Genomic DNA, 20,879 nt, shown 5'->3' with positions numbered 1-20,879 from the left:
GACTTTTCAAGAATTAAGTAGCATACAAATTATGTATAAAAATTTAAATTCAAGTAAAAAGCGCCTTACATTTTATTCACCATTCGCTGACTCTCCAGACGCGAACGAGTGCCGATGCTCACTGCAAGAAGCTTCCTAACATAAGAGGTTTTCATAGACCTCAATTTTGCTAGATATGTTATTGCAGTAATAATTTTATAGTATAAAGGAAACAGACGAATATTAAATTGCAAAATATTTCTAGTATACAAGAACATCTGCAACATTCGATTATTTTTTGGCTATTAAAAAGATACGTTATCCACAAGTATTTTTAAGATGAAGACGTAAGAGTAGCCAACTGCTTTATATGTAGATCACACCGTACTCGAGCGTATGAGTAATAATTCTAAAAGCAAAAACGGCGCTTCTAGTCATGTCTAGATCTGTGTCGCACGATTTAAGCCTCTCGTATATCTTGAAAAGATTTTCATATTCAATTACAAATAGACAAGTGGGTCTCGAGCGCAGCCTTTGACGTCTTCACTGCTAAGGGAATATTAGGCGCTGCTATCAAAGGGACCGGCAAAATGTTTGCTGAGATTTTTTACATTCGTGCCAATTATAATTTCGGCACGTATGGAAAGCACTTTGAATATTTTAATGAGAATAAATATATATTTCTCGTTCCATATGAGCCTTGTTATTGTTAAATTGTTAAATAAAATAATTTATCAATGTTGACGTCCTTTTATACATAGATAATTTAAGAGCACTTATTAGGTTTGAAAGATTTTAGGCACTGACTCCACAATGGTGTGAGTGATATTTCTAGATAAAATACTTAATATTTATAAGATTTATTTACTTACTTTATCGGACTAATCAAGTAATTAGATAATTTAATTTAAAGCTTAGTTTTAATTTTGTTTAAAATTTAAAGCTTATTAGACTGGGGCTTATAATTTTCTACGTGTAAAAACATCTCTAAAAAATAATGCCTCATGACTTGCTCGAAAGATCAAACAAAAATATGCAAGAGGGGCACAGACCGAATACAAACTTGTACAAAATTAGCGAAAGGGGAGAGATAAAGCAAAATGCAAGCTTTGTGCCCTCGGATAGCAATGTATTTTATAATTAGCTTAAGCGCTTTAAAAAGGGGAGACGATTTTATTTGAAATTACCTAATGAATGTTTAGATTGGACATACAAATTTCATCTTCTTTATATTTGAATTTAAATTCGAAGGGTTGTACAACTGTCGGCTAGTTTGATGCACTCTAATAGTGACATGTGTTCAAATAGCCCCAATATTTATACGCTTTTGAGGACAACTTAAATAATAATTGATTTATGATGACAAAATATATTCATTATATTTAATTTAAATCAAAAACGCTTAATACAGGATCATATTTTTACCATAGTATGTTATGTTTGACGCAAATTATATCGAACTGTTCGATAAGACATGAGTATCAAACTTCACAAGAAACTGGATCGTTATAGTCTTAATAACTTTACAATTACAAAAACAAAAGACTGCTACGTATGCAATAATTGAAAAAACAACGATAATATTATTATTGTTAATGATATAGAGTTAGTAAGTTATAAGAGATTATTTTGTGACTACATTGTTGTAAAAATCACAGTACACTTTGATCTTTTAATGTGTTAATTTTAATCTTGCCTGGTGGTCTTAAATGGTATTGTAAGAATTGACATCAGACTAATCCTTTACCTGTGTCTAATCCTTTAATCTATTTTCGAAGATTTTCATTAAGATAAAGCTAACATTCCGACCATACAACTTACTTATGTACATCCCATTGTGTCAACTGTGTCAATATACCACAATAGCGTTTGAACTAAAGAGAAAAAAATTTAGGGTATGACCACACAAGATTATGAAATTGCAAAATAGTTAATGATATAGATCTTATAGATATAAGCGGTTAAAAAAATATTTTTTTGTGATATTTTACTTAAATTAACATTATAAAAACAAGATTGAAAATAGGAAGAATAAACTAATGGCTTTTATAGAAGAAGAACTTTATTGTAATTCCCTAAACATTATCGGTTTTTACCTAATGAGGGATAAAAATAAGAATTGGTATAACTAAACACCGCAAGTTAATTTTTTAAAGATAATAAATAACAAAAAAGGCCGTGAGCAATGCGTGTGAAACTACCCTTACAATGTTCGATTGAGAAATCTTAATAAAGGGTAACATTTAAGACTGCGGTGATATTTCTGACAGGCGCTTTGTTGCTATTTCAAAAGTAGATATGAAATTTGAAGCATTTTAATTGAATTGTTATTTTATTCCAAACGGTGAAATAACAATAGTTCACAATACTGTCATTCGCTGTGGCCGCAGAGTTGGAAAGGGTTGACACTTTTTTGTCACACCTGGTTCGCGGGACGTTTATTGAATTACAAAAGCATTGAACCACATGTCATGTCAATGTCATATCTAATATAGTTGTGTTAACCCTTAATTCGACGAAATTTTTTGCAGAAAAAAAAATGTTTTTTTTTAGTAAAGTCATACTTACGTAATTTTCTCTAAACTAGTACAGAAGATTTTTTAAATAGTTGTTCGTCACACTGGACACCATTGAATTAAGGGTTAAAATATTATTTGTCCAATTCAATCTTATAGTAAAGAAAAAATCCTTCTGTCTTAATTCGACAAGTATTAAACTGTTAAAAAAATCTATTAATATTGAAAAGTTTTATTGTTAGCGAGTAAAGTTTATCATAAGCGGCAACATGTGAAATGGTTATTTTTACATAATCAATAATTCACATTGATAAATATTGATGATTGGCATAAAGTTAGTTATGAATATTTGCTATTTTATTTGAACATGACTTTAAAAATTAAGCTACCGTTATACATTTCTGTTTACAAAATTGTTAATTAAAACAATTAGTGGGCACAAAAATGGGTAAATATAATATTCGCTAAAATATCGATTTTATTGATACGATACAAAATACTTTGTACAAAAAAATTAGAAGCGTACTTGCGAAATGGTTTTGTAATTTCAATTATACATGTGCAAAAAGTGTTCTTTACTTTTGTGATGGTACATGTAAAATAGAGGTTAGGCAGAAATGTCGTTACTTGATCACATTTTGAGAATTAATCAAAAAGAAAATAAATTTATTTTTAGAATCAAGGACTTATTTATTATTTGAATATAATCACAAGAAAGCTGATAGTTAAAGTCAACGCATGTTGTAAAACTTTATTATTACTGATCCATTATAAACAAGATTAAAGCAATCGGATTAGAGATCCACAAGAGACTTAGACGACCCTTGCTTAATCAAATTAAAGATCAAACGAGACCTTTCAAAACAAGTCGAGGAGACATCTTACATAAGATGTGACTTACAACTGTACTTATAATAAAACAAATTTATAATGCATAAAGTCCTTACCTCGTCGTGAGGTAAAGGTAACAGCTCTTATTACTTTTATAATTTTACTAGATTATTATAAATTAGCACAAGAAAAAACGGCCTAATAAGTGAAATCAAAGTGAAGTGTAAAAGTTTAAAAACTATTAATGTAACATCTGTACGAAAACGCCTACCAAAAAAGAAGTAGCAATTATACTATTAAGAGTTTTGCTACGATTTAAATTCAAGTAAAATCGTAATAAAACCGAACCGACTTATAATAGTTATTCGCTTTCAAGATTATTACGTATAATAACAATATTCGGTATCATTTGTCGGCATTGGGTTCATCCCTATCTCTTTAGGGATTATGAGGTATTATTTGAAATATGTATGTATAGACGTTACAAAACGATAAATAAGAGTGTACCATATTCTGTTGTATATTTATTTAAGATTTTTTTTAAAATACTTAAATGTATTGCAAAAAAATAAATTTATAACTATGACAAAATATTTTTATTTTATAAAGAGGAAAAATAAATATTTTTAATTAATGTAGAATACCTTAAATGAATTTTAATAAAATTCGTCATTAGAAATTTGACTTAAGACATAACAATTTCCAAAGGGCACGTTTCTGAGTAAAATATCACAAGATCCCAAATCATCAAAGCCTATTCACCATATTAATAACGCCGGGAGCCGTATCTATCTCGTTCCCTAGTTAAATATCATAACACGGGATGAATAGCGCAAGGAGAGGGAATTAATGTAACTTACATTAATCCGACGAGAATTAACGAAGGAACATATTGATTAAAATAGGGTTACGCATTGAGGAGCGCCTGTAAAACATTGCTTTGGGTTGGATCCAAATCCCTGCCTCGGACGATTGCTGTCAACTTAATCCTAGTATAAGCTGGGCTTTGCCGGATTGTTAACAAGAAACTAATATTTGCCGCAAGTGAGAAATACTAAATTCTAACCACATAATATCTATTTCTTTTAAGATAATTTCTACCGAAAACAGAACGAGTATCATGTGGTCTTATGAATTAAAATCAGTTAAGAAATTATTTGTTATGTCTAATTTTAATTTTAAAATATAAAAATCATAAAATAGGTTTCTATTACTTTCAATTGCTTTACTTCGGCCAAGAAAATCCATCTAAACGATTGCGTTCCGTGAATAACATAAGAGTAATGTCCTTTGATACATCAAACAAATGTTCGTATGTTGTTCAGAAAACTCCGCAACAAAACATAAAAGTGAAACTTAAATAAAAACATTCCGAAGTGAACCGTGCTTCACATAAATGTCGCGATAAATTCGACTGCTATGTTCCCTTCTTACGTTATCCCTTTGCAAAATATTATTTGTATTTTACACGTACATGTAAACAACATGGAGGATACTTATGATGCTATCAATTTCATTGTGATGTAGATTCATTACAAGATTTGTTTACTAAACCATCATATATAGGGCAATCTACTAAAGACCAACAAACACAAGAAAACAAAGCCTACTCCTTAATTCTTCGACCGTATAAAAACTATACTAAACTTGGAGGAAATCTCTATATTACATAAGTAATTATAAAAAAATAAAATAGTAGCGTAATCGTAATTTTACTATAAAGACATGCCTAAGCATTTATATTTCTAAACACACAGAGTGTGGAACCACATGCATACAAAGTGTGGTACCTCAAAGTAAGCGGATCAAAATATAATGCGTCGAACCCTTAATGGATTTTCATTATTTTCTTAGATACGTGGCTTTAAACAAAACCTAGCACATTTTTCAATAAATCGTGTAAATTTTCCAACATTAATCCACATTGAGAAAGTGTTTACGAGATTAAAGTAAATATATTGTTGATTCGAAGTGTAGAACATAAGGTTTTGTTATAATTATTTAAATAAAATAAATTCCGGTTTGATACCTTCACGCGTTTTTGTGAAAAAGGGTCTTGACAGAAAGACGGACGGACAAAGTGATGCTATAATGGTTCCGTTTTATTCCGATCAGGTACGGAACCCTAAAAACTTTTTTTTACTCAATTAATTAAACCTTAAGCTTTATAAAGTAGTTTTAGTGGTGATTATTCTGTAATCGCCGCAGGCAAATATTAATAACTACTTTAAAATGATTCCACAAATACCAACTACATACTCAAACTATAAAACTACGAGCTTTATAGCCAGTTAACCGTAGATTCTCAATCTATGTAAAAAGAGAATAAATGTAAAATAAGCGCTGAAAATTAAATGAATTATCTTAAAATTAAAGCAGACTTTGACGAAGTCTTAATTAGATTGAGGATAAGTTCTAATTTCATACCAGATTATTTCAGCGTTAATTAAACTTCGGTCTTTTATTAATTAGCAAGTTTATTTATTAAATCATTTTTTTATCCTTTTTTTATACCAAAAGCAATTTCACACAACCTTCAAAAGGTTTTAATGAACAAAGAATTGATGATCGATTTTAAGCACATTTACCCCTATTTCACAATATCCCCCATATAGCCATTTAATAATAATATTCTGACTTCCTTTGCTCACATTACATCACAGTACAAACGTATGGATATAATACTTTACGGTTTAATTTAGTTTTACGAGTCGTAAAATATCAACCTAAATGAGGATTATGCTACGCGACATGAACTGCAATTAAAGTAAGTAGAAAGGAATTGGAGCAAACAAAATTACACTGACGCTCTTAGTTTTATTATCATGAGAATTTTATTAAGCAAAATTTACAATTATTAAGATTATTACAATATCAAAAGAAGAACAAAGAAGAGTGTAAGCAGACAAATAGTGAATAAATGTAAGAAAAGTTTTGAAACTTAAAACTCTACGAATAACCTAAATTAAAATAAAGTTCGTTTGCTGCTAGTTATTTAGTCAAAATTACCTCAAAAGTTGTAATGTTCAGTTCAAAGAAAAACTTATTTACGCAATTTCTTATAATGGTAAACTTTGGAAGGTTTCTTCTCGTATTCCAAATGATTGAACCATTTAGTTTTTAAATCCATACTTCTTGCTTCCACGACTGTTGTTGGCATTCTTACTCTTGCTAACAATCCTTGTAATGCTTGTAGAAGAAAAGATATAATAGAAACAGATACTACAATATTTATTGGATCGAAACCGATAAAATGATGATGGTATGTAGGCGAACTATAAGAGTTGCTTGTAACGCCAAATCCAGTTGAAGTAAAATGGGAATTGAAACTTCTTGGTTTTGCAGCGACTTCAGTGGGAAAATCTCTCACGTTAGTAACTTGTATAGGTGACTCAATTTGATGTTCTTCTATTTTCCTTTTTGAATTATTCACATCACTTTGATCAGAATCCTCAATTTTGTCATCGTTAATTTTATATTCAGCGATTTTTGGTCGTTGTTTAGCTTGAAATTTATCAAGTACATTTTGAATTGCTGTACGTTCCTTTATGGTTTTTAATAAATTATCTTTATATTTGTACGATGATAAATCAAAGGAAGGAACTTCTGGATCAGGTTTCACACTTGTTCGAATTATCATTGCAAAAAATACAGCAGTTAACAGCGACATAACAACAGTCACTGAATTAATTAATAACAATTTAAACGACATTAACACTGAATTGTTAGAACAAAAATAAGAAAAAATCTGTGAATTTGCGTTTTATACGGAAGGAAATATTTGGTCCGATGGATGCATTAATAGCCTTTCTCTCATATCCATTGTTTAGTGACAGTGAGCATATTTACCTTGACATTTGACCCAACTGATTACCTATGACATTGTATGGAGCATTGTGAACTCATCCTACGATGAACTACATTCGTAAAACTTTCATATACATTATAAAAGAAAGCAGATATATAAATAATTTTTGTCAGTATTTTTTGATGTTTTATTTGTAATTTCCTAAAATTACAGTTCACAATTTAACTTTGCAGTCCACCCACCCTTTACGCTTAGGCACGACCCTGACCACTTTGAGTTCCACTATGGGGTGCAATGCCCACTGGAGTGCTGTCAAGCTGAGCGGGTGACCCTTGAGTACTAATTAACTAAACGTAAGTATAAAACCATACTCTAGTACTTTACGCTATTTAGTTGCATTGAAAACGAAAACAATTGTTGTTTTATAACAATCAGACCTTAATTTCGATTTAATATAAGCATAATTATATTTTTTATTTTAAATAAATTGCGTTAGATAAATGTGCTCTTATTTTAAGTGAACTAAGTAAATAATTAAATAGCGCCATCTGTGCCTAGCATGCAATAATAGCACGATAAATTATTGTTCTTAATACTTTTAATATTAATTTATGTTGTAATTACACAATTTATATAATTAGTTTTTACGTTATGAAAAAAAATAGAAATTTAACAAGAATAGTTTCCATTTATTGAAACAAAGTAGAAAATAATCAACAGACTGCTTCGAAGCGTCGTGTGCGCAACATTTTCTGATAGTTACGGCGCCACCTATATTATAGTTCTTTAACTACAAATTGAAGAAATTGATTCGATACGAGATTTATGCAATAGATGTCGCTTTTAGAAAATATGTTCTTTCGTTTTTTTGAAAATATATTCAAGTAAAAAGGTATGTCACTAAAGTTTAAAATAAATACGTAAATAACTAAAAAAAGCAGAAAAAGTGTATTTCTCTCTATTCTTCATATTAATTACAAAAATAATTTAAATGAAGTTCATTTATTTGTATCCATTAATTATATTTCGAGGAAATCTATTGATAACTCCTTTTTCGAGTGTAAAAGGAAGTTGATTACTAATTACTTGACTCGAACAAATCTTAAGCAAACAGTTTGGACTTTTATCTTGATGCATAATTACTGAAAGGGCGGAAGGGACGTCGTAAGTACAAAGTGGAAACTTGATATAAATGGCAGTAGATCCCTATATTAATTCGTCGTTTGTCAGTTTGGCTACGCGACCATTTTTTAAGGCACCGTAGGGTTAATTGTGACGAAGAGTTTCCGGACAGAGAAATGTGTAGAAAAGACTTGACATTTAATATTTTAAATAAATACTTTTCAGCCATATTATTATTTTTTTTTAAATCTAAGAAATTCTCGCTGTTTTTATAGAGAAACATTTATGTACAAAAAAATATATTTTTAGAACAATAAACAAAATACCAAAATCATCAACCTTTGTTTAAAATCGAATGTAACCTAGTATGTATACTAGTTATAAGAAAAAATCCTCTAATAGTATTTTCTCAATTTTTGAATGCCACTCCATAACTTCCCTGTTTTTAGGCTCACGGTCAGCTAACAATGTGATAAAATGCTAAGTTTAAAAATACTTCATTAAGCCTCTTTTTATCGGTCGTGTTAATCAATGGGCGTGGGCTAGTAAACCTCACAATTTATTCTTTTAACGTCCTATATTTGAGATCTTTTTTGTAAATTCAACTCTTATGATATACGCTTAAGATCTTATTTCGATTGTATTTTAAAATTTGATCTTCGTAGTGTGAATAATATATCTAAGCAAACTGTAGTGATATAACGAGTTTTTATTTATTGGTACATCCTGAGCCAATTAATTTTGAATTAAGTTGTTAAATGTATATACATTTATTGTACCAATGTAGTTAAAATCAATGAGGGTTCAGGTTTTTTGTGCCGTAAAATAAAAAATACTTACCTGAATGAAGATAGTGACCAAAACTCTTCGATAGACAACCAGGCGAGTCTATTATTTCCTAACATTTATTCACTTTTCTTCCACTTTTATCTTAGTAACGCAAATATGAATATAAAAACCATTAAACTCATTATTATATTACGCTATTATTGTTAACATCGGTAGTTAACATTTCTATGACTTCACCACTTCATTAATTTTCTAAGTATGTTCGATGGCTACAACAATTAGGTTAACATTTTATGTTTCTACCCACAAAATAGGTTAGATAAGATCACAGGAATTTACGCGGGCCGTATTCAATTTGCCGGCAGCATGGTTGTCGAAAAAAATAATTAAAAAGCCAATTAAAAGATCCCATAAATCCGTCACTGGCCCCGCCTAAACACGGAACTATAAATAAACATTCCTTTTGTTGTTTTAGTGCTATCGTGTAACGAAGCTTCTTCATTTTAATTGTCTAATAATTAATTTTAAAGAACTCAATACTTTTACTATCACTTTGAATAGTCATATTGAAACTCCTTTGATGTATATTTAGTAGAAATCAACACTAAGACACTGCGTACGAATTCTTAAACAACTGTAGGTTGACATACCCGTGATATCTAATTTGGAGCATAAAATTAAGACCAGAAAAAAGGTCTAATCAGGCTTTTCTTGTGGTAAATTTCCCCAATGTTGTCACGAACATTAAAATTTACATAAACAGTACGAGTAAATCACACAATCTTACTCCTTACGTTTTTTTAGTGTTTAATAAAATTTAACTGTGTGCTGACATATTTAAAATATAAATTAACAATTAGATAAAACACACATTGTGTTTGTTAAGTATTTTGTTTTTAATCTATTTATTAATAAACATTTCATAAGATAGAAATAATTATAATTTTTTAGTTACACTGGTATTTGTATCACGAACACTAATTATCTTAATAAACGAAAATCGTCACTCGAATAGATGTCAAACTTGTATAAAACTATCCATTTATAGGTGTATTTAAAAAAATATACTATATAAGGATCTACTGCCTTAAAAAGAAACAACCGGATTCCTATAGGATCATACAAATTTGCCCGGCATTTTCAACACGAGAATAGCTTTACCGCTGTAACACGTAGACACTGGTAACCTTTCAAATATGGATGTTGATTTGCGATCTTTATAAGGCAATAATTTACAATGCGAATGCTCTCTCACGATTTATCCTTTTCTCATTTCATTGTGCAAGCGCGAAGATAACACGTTACATAAGAATACAGTCGATGTTTTATTTATTCGTGTTTTCACAGCAACTGTTATATGAAGACACGTTTTACTATTGACTTTCACTTCACGATTGACTTCACGTTTGACTGCTGGTTTAACTTCACGTTTGACTTTACATTTTACTACTGACTTACTTGATAATTGGCATTGTGTACGACAATTTAATAGGTAGAGGGAAATACTACAATGAAAGATCACTTAAAATATTTTTAAAATCATACCACCACCAGATTTCTGCAACCATTTTTTTATAATTTATTAAGACCATACAAAAATCAATTAAACCCACGCTCATACAGTAATTCTGCTAACTAAACTAATTAATTTACGCTTACAACTAAAGTACCATCAATATTTAACTAAAAACATCTCACATGGCTTCACGAAATTGATCAAATTAGTCAGTTTACATATAACAATTGTACACACATTTTTCTAACATTGCTATTTTGAACACGAATCCTTAACGAAATTATTACACTAGAAATTTATCAGCTGGGAAATGTAACTAAAGCCGTAGGCCAATTAAATATTGTTAACTAAAAATTAAATGTGTTCAATTTGCTTATATAATGTTTAAGTCTAATCACCTTATTAATGTAAAACGGTCGTAAGAGCTTACATTATTATATCAAACTGCTCTCATCAATTCCAATTTAATTAAAATTCAGAATATTTATGATAAACATAAATGTATATTCTGTATAAATCCGGTTTCTATGTGTCGCATCATTTCATATTGAATGCGATTATAAAATAATTAAAACTCATTTAAATTCAGTCACTAAATTATAAGCATAAAGACGTTAGCTATTTTTATACTTTAATTAATTTTTATTAGCCATACATATCCGATAATCATATTGTACGTGACTGTCGTAAAATACTCGTTAGCATGTTATTTCATTTTTTAATATTTACTAAATTAAGTCTACAAAAATGGCCTTTACTCAAAAATTTAAATTTATTAGAAAAATGTTTTTTTTTTAATATCATAATGTGGCAAACGAGCGAGCCGCCACATGAAATCGCTGAAATAGCGAAGCGACCGTTACCCATAGACATACGCAATTGCATATGTGTTGCCTACCTTTAATCGACGGAGGAGAGGATGCACAGAAAGAAAATATATTCCCTTTCCATGCATCCTCTCATCCGGAAAGTCCACTTCCAATTCCCATCCCCTCCTTATAAGAAAAAGTGTGGAAAGGGAAATAGGACTATATTAGGACTCCGGGACGCACACTCATCAGACTGCACGCGGAATAGCTTCCACTTGACGCCTGTCTTCTGTGTGGTCGTGGTATATCACCGGGCGAGCCGGGACAATTCATAAGCATTGGTTTCAAATGTATTAACACAAACTCTACTTGCTTATAAAAATCAAATTAGAACTATTACACAAGTTTAATTTTTATTTAAAACATAAAACAAAGAAAAAAACCCTTAATGATTTTGTTATCATTAAAAATAGTAATTCTCATAATTCCATTATATTTCAATTTCGTCAACTAAAAAACACAATAACACACATAAAAAAAAAAACATACATACGAATTGATAACCTCCTTCTTTTTGAAGTCTGCTAAATTACCACAACCATAATGCTAAACAGGATTATTCACAAATAAAATATGGCATAGTATTTGTAATTGACCTTTTACTATTACTTATTATTACTACCTGTAATTCTACAAAGAAATATTGCTGCCACTAGCATATCCAGTCGTTAATTCTCATTAAAGTATAACACTAAATCTAGACTAACCAATTCACACGGGCGTTTTTTTCCGCATTCAAATAGAACAAATGCATATGTTCATACGGTAGCGGTTTTTACAACACGACGTTTTTTTATCGCGCAGTCTTGCATCTTGATTGATTTCAAAGCGTTCGTCGCTCGAAAGCCGACAACGCTCAATTTCAACGCTTAAAGAAAACCCCGTTTGAATAAGGACTAAGGGCAGGGGTAAGTTTAAGTAACTAATAACTAACTCTGAGTATAAATCAAGTACACAAATCATTTCATTGATAAGGTGGCGCACGACCGTGGTATCTTCGCGGCACAGTCATGCTCGCGGAAGTGAACCGTACTGGATACAACAGCTAGATGCAATCGATAGCCCCCTTTATCCACATTATTAAACTTCTGTATTATTCAAATACAATATTGTTCCGCAGCGCCGTCGTATCATCAACGTCCATGTAGCATATCCATATAGTTCAATTGCCTGTATCTAGGCATGAATCTAGGATGCTATGGACCGGGCTGTGGGGCTAGGAGACGTGTGAAGGTATGGGGACGTGTGGTAGCAGCAGATCAGCCAGGCGGCCCGCCTCGCGCAGCCCGGACAGGAACGCGCCGTGCACAGTCGCTGGGTAGTTACGCATTGTGTGTTCCCCTACGATAACCAATAAATATTAAAAAAAAAAAACGCGGTATATGTGATGTTTGGTGATATTGGAAAAAGGGTCTTAATCTCTAAATTTTACTAAAGAAAATGTGTGGAAAATATATGTGAGAAAATTTAAAATACGTAATAGATTAGCAGTTGCAACTGATAGAGTTATGTCCATTTATAATATGAGAAAACTATTTAAAGAGATTAATTAAATAAAATCTTTATATATTTCTTTCAATGCTTTTTTTTTAAATAATTTAATTTTAAGTTAGAATGTTCAAGGACAATAATGTTATATTTAAAAGATTTACATTTTTATTGACCCATCAATTGCTCCTTTATTTTAAGTTGTGAGCTGAGAGCGGGAAAATCAATTCTATTGTTTCCGGAGATTTAAGATACTCCACATAACTTTTTATGAGCTTACGCAGCGTTTTTTCCTGATCGGAAGTAATACGAAGTAGTATAAGGAAAATGTTATTTCGGGCTTCCTTCCATACAAGGTTTTGCATTAACATTTAATCCAACCAGAACAAAATTTTAAAATCTAAAATTGAATAGACATTTTATAATTTTCTAGTTTTCCGCTTACCAGCAAAGAAGAGTCTGTTGTCTCCGGGAGCGCCGGGCACGGGCGCGGCAAGCAGGTCATAGTCCGTGCCCGAGGAGCCCACCGCCACAAAGCTGTAGGAACCGCGAGCGAACGGGTCTGCGCGCCATCTGAACAAAGATAGCCTATTTTGGAAATCATAACTACGCCGCTACTACTAAATGTTTATTATATCCTTATCGTGTCTTTCCTAACTAATCATGTCTGGTAAGATTTTAAAGCTACAATAGTATACAACAAACTTCACAGCAGCTTAAAATAGATCATTTTAGAACCACGCTAAAAGAAGAGTCATTAACTGAGCCTATTTTCAATCTCTATGAAGAAATCCTCGCTCAAATTGTTAGAGATTTCAATATGAAAATGCTGAGCTTTTTTATTTTATTATCTATGTCAACTTAAAATACAGAACTAAAAATAGTAACCAGCATCAAATCTACAACAAAGGATGAAAGTCTAATCATTACCTGGTGACTACGCACTCCTTAGGTTGCGGCACTGCGGCGTGACCGAAGATGCTCTTGAGTACAGCGATGCAACGACCAACGATGACGTCATCGGTGACGTTCTCCATGACCGCGGCCGCTTCGCCCGCCACCAGCGCCAGTAGCACCGGCGCGCTGTACAGGTTCCAGAACAGGAACAGCTCACCTTACAATGGCAAAGAAATTTGTAAAATTAGCAGCGCCTTGTAGCGATTTTACTTCTTTCTCACTTATTTATTATTTTACCTTCTCCACTTGTAAAGGTTTGAAGTGAAATACTCTCAAACTCCATAATAAAGACTTTCATGAAGGTAACTGTCGTTTTGGTCTCCCTACACATTGTCAATTATATTTCATTTTACGTCCAAGTGCGCTCAAGCTTGTATTGTAGATTTTTCGAGATAAAAATTTATTAAAATTTTTATGTTTAAGTTTGGATATTTATAATTAATTTAAGATTTCCGATACTGTAATGATAAAGACTTTAATGGGGGCATTATTAAGTTTTTGGTTCAAGGTACACGTAAAGATTCAGGGCGCACTGTTCTCACATAACTTGCAAACAAACGTCGGGCGATAGCGTTCATCAGATATACCGAAAACGTTAAATTTGTATCGAATAAAAAAACACCCGAGACCCGGTCGTACATTGTTCCGGTATTCCCATCGCCATTTAATGAAGCTAGCCAACAAAGAGTTAAGGTGTACTAAAGCATAACGTAAAAAATAGCATGTCTCGGCTTGTTGCAGTGATTTATTGCCGAAGAGCGCCCCTCGGGGTCTCTCAGTAGCGTTAAATTATTCAGCTTTTAATTCGTTATCGCGTCGCGGCCGCTGTTTCTGAGTTTTACACTATTTACGCTTGGAAATAATTTAAGAGTCGTATCCTCCGAGAGCAAACTGAGTTCACTTCATTTTCTAGAAATTGGCTTAGAACTTAATTTTGCTTGGATCACAATCTTTGTATTAAAAAGATTTATACGCATAAAACATAAAGATATAAAATAAAAATAGAATAAAAAATGTATGGTCTATTTCCAGATGTATATAAGTAAAATATAATCAATATTAAGCTGATCAAATACCTGATATCATGTCGAAGTGTATTTTGTATTATAATAGAATTTAACAATACCATCAGAGTTACATGTTATTAAATTTTCCACTTTGGTTATCACTGGGTTATAATAGCTTAACATATAAAACCATACCTCTACTTGCAGTGGTCGTCCCGACGTGACCGAACAGATTGGCGCTGGGATCCCAAAATGTTCGCTCGAAACACAGCACGACTTTATTCAGGTTTCCATAACCGAGACGTTTGATTGCTGCAATCTGCCAAAATTATTTATTAAGTAATTAACAACGAGAGGTAACAAAACAAGAAAAAAGTAGGTAAACCAGTCGGGGAAGAATACGAAGCGCGTGATACCAAACAGTACAAAAGCAATAAGTTGTTTAGACTTACGTAACAATGAAATAGACATGAACACAAACAAATCCCGGCTATGAGTCGAGAAAAATAACTGAAAAAATATCAGATCCAAGCGCACACGTAATAAACTGCATGCACCCTGTGTAAGTAACAGTCTAATAACAAAACCCAGGCGAGTTCGTAATTAACCGTGGCGTATGAGTTTACAAACCTTCCAGTCGGGCAGCGGCGGATCAAATTTAACAAAGTTCTGTTGGTTCTGTCCGTTGTTCGCGACCGCAACTTTGAGCACTCCCAGCGGCAAAGTGCACAGTACCACATCACCTGCAACAATATCGCTCTCTATACAAACTTTCCGCTCGCTCTAGGGCCACTCAAATGGACAATAAACCGACTACTTATATGAGATATTATACTATCTTAAGAAAAGGTTTTTACTTCTTTTCAATGCAAAACATACGTTTACTTTTGTTTAACTTCTAGCATAAATTATAGAAAATAATTAAAGACCTAACTTGACCATAAAGTTTTTTTTTTTATTTAAATCGTTTTCACTCTATTAAAATGACTGGGAAAAATTATTTTCTTTTCATTTCAGCGTGTAAATCCGAAGTTTATTGAAACTTTTATGAATGTGTAAAAACCAGGCGTAAGTGTGGAGAGTGTTTCGCTATAAAAGCAAGCAATCAGCATTAGAGCTGCACTTGATCTCACCTAACGACCCACAGCTTTCGGACTTTATACGTCGCATACATAAAACCCTGTTCACATTAATCGAGATCTCGTGCTGTGAGTCCCCATCTTGTTCACGGGTTAAGGTCAAATAAATACATAAACACTCCAAAAGCATTTTACTACATTCTGGTGTTTTAAGGTTAAATTTGGAGATACATATTTAAGAAATAATATTATTTCATATTATAAGATGGATACGAATAGAGTAGCAAATAAAGTATATTTGAAGTTATAATACTTTTTAAAGTTTAAAAATTTCCTCGCGTCGCAAACTGTCTATCAATAACCGGAACCGTGAGATCGCTACGATAACTTCTACGTTAAATGCTGAAAGCGTTTTATTTGGGTCAGTAAGTTGCATTGCGATAGCTGTCGGGGAGAATATTGAAAGAGAAATTCATGAGGAACGATATTTTTGGCGTGTAGCCGTGCTCAAAGGAAGTGGTTCTTTTTCTCGTATTAAGTTGGCAGTAACGGCCACTAGGACAGTCTCTTTAGAGTCTATTTGGCACTTTTACCATCGACTCGGCTGTATGCAAATGCCCGGCCCCGAGCGCAACGTGACAGAATGACTGAGGACGTTGGGTCAACAGACACCCGTATTTTTGTGCCTCGTCAAAGTGAAATTAAGGCTATAGAATTGCAAATCATTCCGCGACAAAGAAATGACAAGAGCCGCCGTCGGCGTTGTGGATTTTTCTCATAACGCCCACTAATTTGTCGACGGCCGTGTTTTGTGTTCTTTTTCCGTCATTTTTAACCGTGGATTACTCATCCCCTATGATAAAACTTACGTTAAATTATATTGTAATGGGACAATTTTATACAACTTCGAAATTAAGTTAAAATCATCCCTACACTAGAACATTTTAATATAACCACAAACTCTACAGTTTAGTTGACAATTAAAATATTTCCTACATACGCAAGTTTTAACTGTACGAATTGACTAAGTTAAAACTGAACTTATGTAGCGGACTTTATACTTTTATAGAAATTAAGTAAATATAGAGCTTACCTTTAAAAGTTTGAGGTTGATTCGGAGTTCTCTGACTGACCGCCTTGACGGCAACCCCAGGACCACCATATTCAATATCAGTGACTGAGGTCCCCAGCCGGATATCCAGGCCCTCGGATAATGCAATCGGCACGCACGAGTAGCCGTTCCGAACTGTAAAAAATGTTCAATGGTTCATATTGTATTATGTAAAGTAAGCATATATTCTGTAGACAGAGGTAATCACGGTTGAACTTTTCTTTTCTCTAAGCAAGATAATGTAACATAATTTTAAAGGCAATTCAACAACCTTTTACATATGTTGTAATTTTCTGTTGGAAAGATATGTAGCATCTTCCTTTTTATATGTATTGGAAACAACTACATTGTCTTACATTATCTTCGAAAATATACTGTAGAAGCATACTTGCCAACTTTCAAAAGTCTTTGTTGAAAGTTTGTAACGGAAATGAAAATTCAGTATAGAGTATCCTCCAGGAAAGCGAATATGTCTAAAAAAACAGGAAAGCAATCTTATGTTAGAAATTAAGTTGCAGCGAGTAGCGGCCACTACAATGTTGTTTTCAATTAGCGTGATAGCGCGACTGCAGCCCACTTTATAGTGTTTTAATAACTTTAAGTGAGTTTCTTACTCCATTAAATTAGTTCCATTATATCGTACAGACTCAATGGAGACCGGAAACTGCTCTCCAAAGAACTTCATTGAAATTAAAAGAGTGCTACGAATTACGTGAACAATGGAGACTTTTTAGCGAGAGGTGAACTGATTATTTTTATTTCTTAGGCCAATTATTCTTAACAATAAGTAAACAAATTAAATCTTAAGATATAAAGAGTTCAAACGTTCTATTGTAACCGTGTATCGACTGAACGGGACACATGGTAACAACAGTTTAAAGAGGCCTTCGGCTTAAATGTCAGTTCGCCCGCTGTGTTCTCAGTTGAGATGGTCGATAAGTAAGAGTACTTGATCATCTTGAGTTTTTAAGAAATACTTTTTGGTTGAGACTATCTGTCTACACGTTTGTTTTCATTGGCAAAATTGGACATAAGGATGGAGAGCAATTGACATTTAATCATAACTTGAACTTTATACAGATATAAAAACGCTTTTCTGACTTATACAATTAGGTTACGTGAAATGTAAAATTCATTAAGCTCACTTAATTTTATAACAAAATTTTATGTTTCAGGAGAATCGATGTAAAAATCGGCCAATATTCTATGTAAAATTGAGAGCAAAATCATTAAATTACAGCCACAAAAAAAAGCTGATGCAATAATAGCTTGTAGTACATCAATCCGTCACGTATTCAAAAGAAGCAGCTTTAGTTTAGTAGCAGAGTGGATGTCTCTGAAACAGGCGACATTTGCAGCGTAGCCGCGACAATGTAACCGTTTAACGATATTAGCCCGGATCCATGTCACAACTGAGTGCGCAGAATGCATACATAGACTAGTGATGAGCCAGAGATTTGAAATATAAAAATACTTTCATATTGGCGACTCTGCACCAAAGATAAATTTCGTTAGGTACATTTGTAAGCATTCATTTAAAACATTTTAGTATAGTTACTAATATAGTTTATATTTGATAAGTGTTCAAGTAATATTTATAAATAATATGCCTAAAAAACTATGTATGTTTTTATTTGAAACAATTTAATACCACACTCTTAATTATGTTGTATGTACACACGTGCAATACTAACGATCGTCAAAGTTTAATATTCATTAAGTATTAAAATAATTTAGTTATGTTCAATTTCTATCGGTTGGTAAATACGATATTTTAGTTATAGAGAACACTTAATGCACATCACTACATAAAATGGCCGCACCGTTGGCAGCGACCGCGAATCGCGCGAGTTCCTGAACCAGATATTGTAGCACTTTAGCTGGATTAGTTTGTAATGCGGATTAAATTAAACGTGTCTAATACTTTCGGTTCGAATGCGGTGTCCCTCGACGTTCATTAAAATAGTTTGTTCAGTTGTTTCATCCAGTTACAAACATTAGATTTAACGATGAGAAAAGTATCTCGTAGTTATGTGTTATTTTAATAAAGTATATTTAGGAAAAGCTATTAGTAATTCGTTATTATTTTCATTACAGTTATAAATGTGACAGACATACAGATGTGAACTATGGATATATAGTTTGAATATATTAGGCTATTATACAAATTTATTTTGGTCACACATATTAAAAAAATGTTAAATTTAAAATTTTTTTTGGGCAAAAAAAAACATTTTTCACAAAATTTTGTGGGCTCTATCGCCTGAACTAGTTAATACTGTGTTTCAGGAGACAGCACCTTCTCTTATCTATTGCCTAAAGTTATATATTCCTAACAAATATGTAATTAAATATAGATTATTGTTATTTACATATAAATATAAATGCTAGATATATAGTGTGCGATAGTGTGTGTTCGTGCATGTGCGTTTGTGTGCCTTAGACATGTGTTGTTTTGTTTATGGTTTTTACTACTTTTCTCCGAAGTATTATTTATATTGTTTATAACATATAAACGTTAATGAGTACCAACCTGCCTTACAAACATCTCATAGTACTTTTGTCGCGTTCTATAAACAACAAACTAACACTAACTAAAATACAAATTGACCTCATTAGATTGTACAATTAGATTTTCTAGCGCTACGACACTCATAACTACAGCAACGTAGCAAAATAATATAGGCTACACACGTTAGGTTTTACGCGACAGTATTAACCTTGCAAGTATAAGTTTTACAGTATATCTGTACAGTTTTGTCACACATACACATTATGGATTGCAAGTAGGTTTTAATTCATGTAAAGTCAAAATCTAATTGCAAAATCCCAAAGTGTGTGGCGTGCATTATATTGCTACGGTAGTAGTAATGATTTTTCAGCTAGGAGTATGCATGTAATGCCAAAACCCTAATCTAATCTACCGTGTGTAAACTGCTTAGGATAAAGTATGTCAACGTTCACCCGATTCGCTGTCAATATAGTTGGTAAGTATGGTACAGCGCTAACAATGTTAGCTGCCACCTCGGCAGGAGACAACAATCTTGTAACGCTCCGCCGGATCATTAATGCCCTAGGTGCTACGCGACCGCTAAATATATGGCGAGATTAACTTACTTACAAAGTTCCTTGTGCTATATTAACTATGTATACTTATTTTAGGGGTACTTTTACGCAAAATATCGATGCTCTGAAAAATGAAACTATAAAATATTAACATGAATTTTAAATGAACATTGAAAACAATTTTACAAAGCCAAAATTCCTCAAAATTAATTTGTTCATCGAAAGGGGAGAGCGTCGAATGATCGGGTTAATATTTTTCCTGTACAGTGAAGCCATAGTTACCTTATATAATATTAAAAAATTCACGTGAGTGCAACTTTTTTGCGGTAAGTTTAAAAATATTCCAAAATAATGACCCATAATTTCATTGTATTTGGAACTATATCATCATCGTCATCATCAGCTCACTATACGTCCCCACCAAGGGGCTCGGAGCCTACCCCAATTCAGGGGTGATAATTTGGATCTATAAGAATTAATTAATATAAATGTTTTGTAATATGATTGCATAAAAATAGTTGCATATTTAAAAGCACTCAAACAAAGTCGATCTACATTTCATAGTGAGTGGGCTAAATGTACAGATTTGTTACTTAAAAATATGGTCAATGTGTTTGGAGATAAGCCTTTGCTTTTGTGAAGATAAGATTTGTTTATGCAGCGGCAACTTGAATTTACGATGTTTGACTTTTATTTCGCAATCGGCCATAAACACGACACAGGGGAAAATACGCGGCAATT

At 32.4% G+C, this 20,879-nt stretch overlaps 1 protein-coding gene across 1 annotated transcript in view; it reads right to left on the bottom strand.

Moving 5' to 3' along the window:
- Nucleotides 1-12,011: 12,011 nt before the first annotated feature.
- Nucleotides 12,012-20,879, bottom strand: part of Su(var)3-3 (lysine-specific histone demethylase Su(var)3-3) — a 180,207-nt gene continuing 171,339 nt past the window's right edge. Inside the window, exons 11-16 of the mRNA XM_013317962.1 lie at nt 17,055-17,207; nt 15,513-15,625; nt 15,078-15,201; nt 13,849-14,032; nt 13,364-13,491; nt 12,012-12,771 (exon numbers count right to left, since the gene is read on the bottom strand). Of these exons, the coding sequence (XP_013173416.1) occupies nt 12,647-12,771; nt 13,364-13,491; nt 13,849-14,032; nt 15,078-15,201; nt 15,513-15,625; nt 17,055-17,207 (827 nt within the window). The 3' untranslated portion in view covers nt 12,012-12,646. The remainder of the gene's footprint in view (nt 12,772-13,363; nt 13,492-13,848; nt 14,033-15,077; nt 15,202-15,512; nt 15,626-17,054; nt 17,208-20,879) is intronic.

The sequence above is a fragment of the Papilio xuthus genome, unplaced genomic scaffold, assembly GCF_000836235.2.
Source record: "Papilio xuthus unplaced genomic scaffold, Pxut_1.1 DF826933.1, whole genome shotgun sequence".
Lineage (NCBI taxonomy): Eukaryota > Metazoa > Arthropoda > Insecta > Lepidoptera > Papilionidae > Papilio > Papilio xuthus.
Note: the sequence above shows the minus strand (reverse complement) of the source record. Positions and strands in the feature narration are given on the sequence as shown.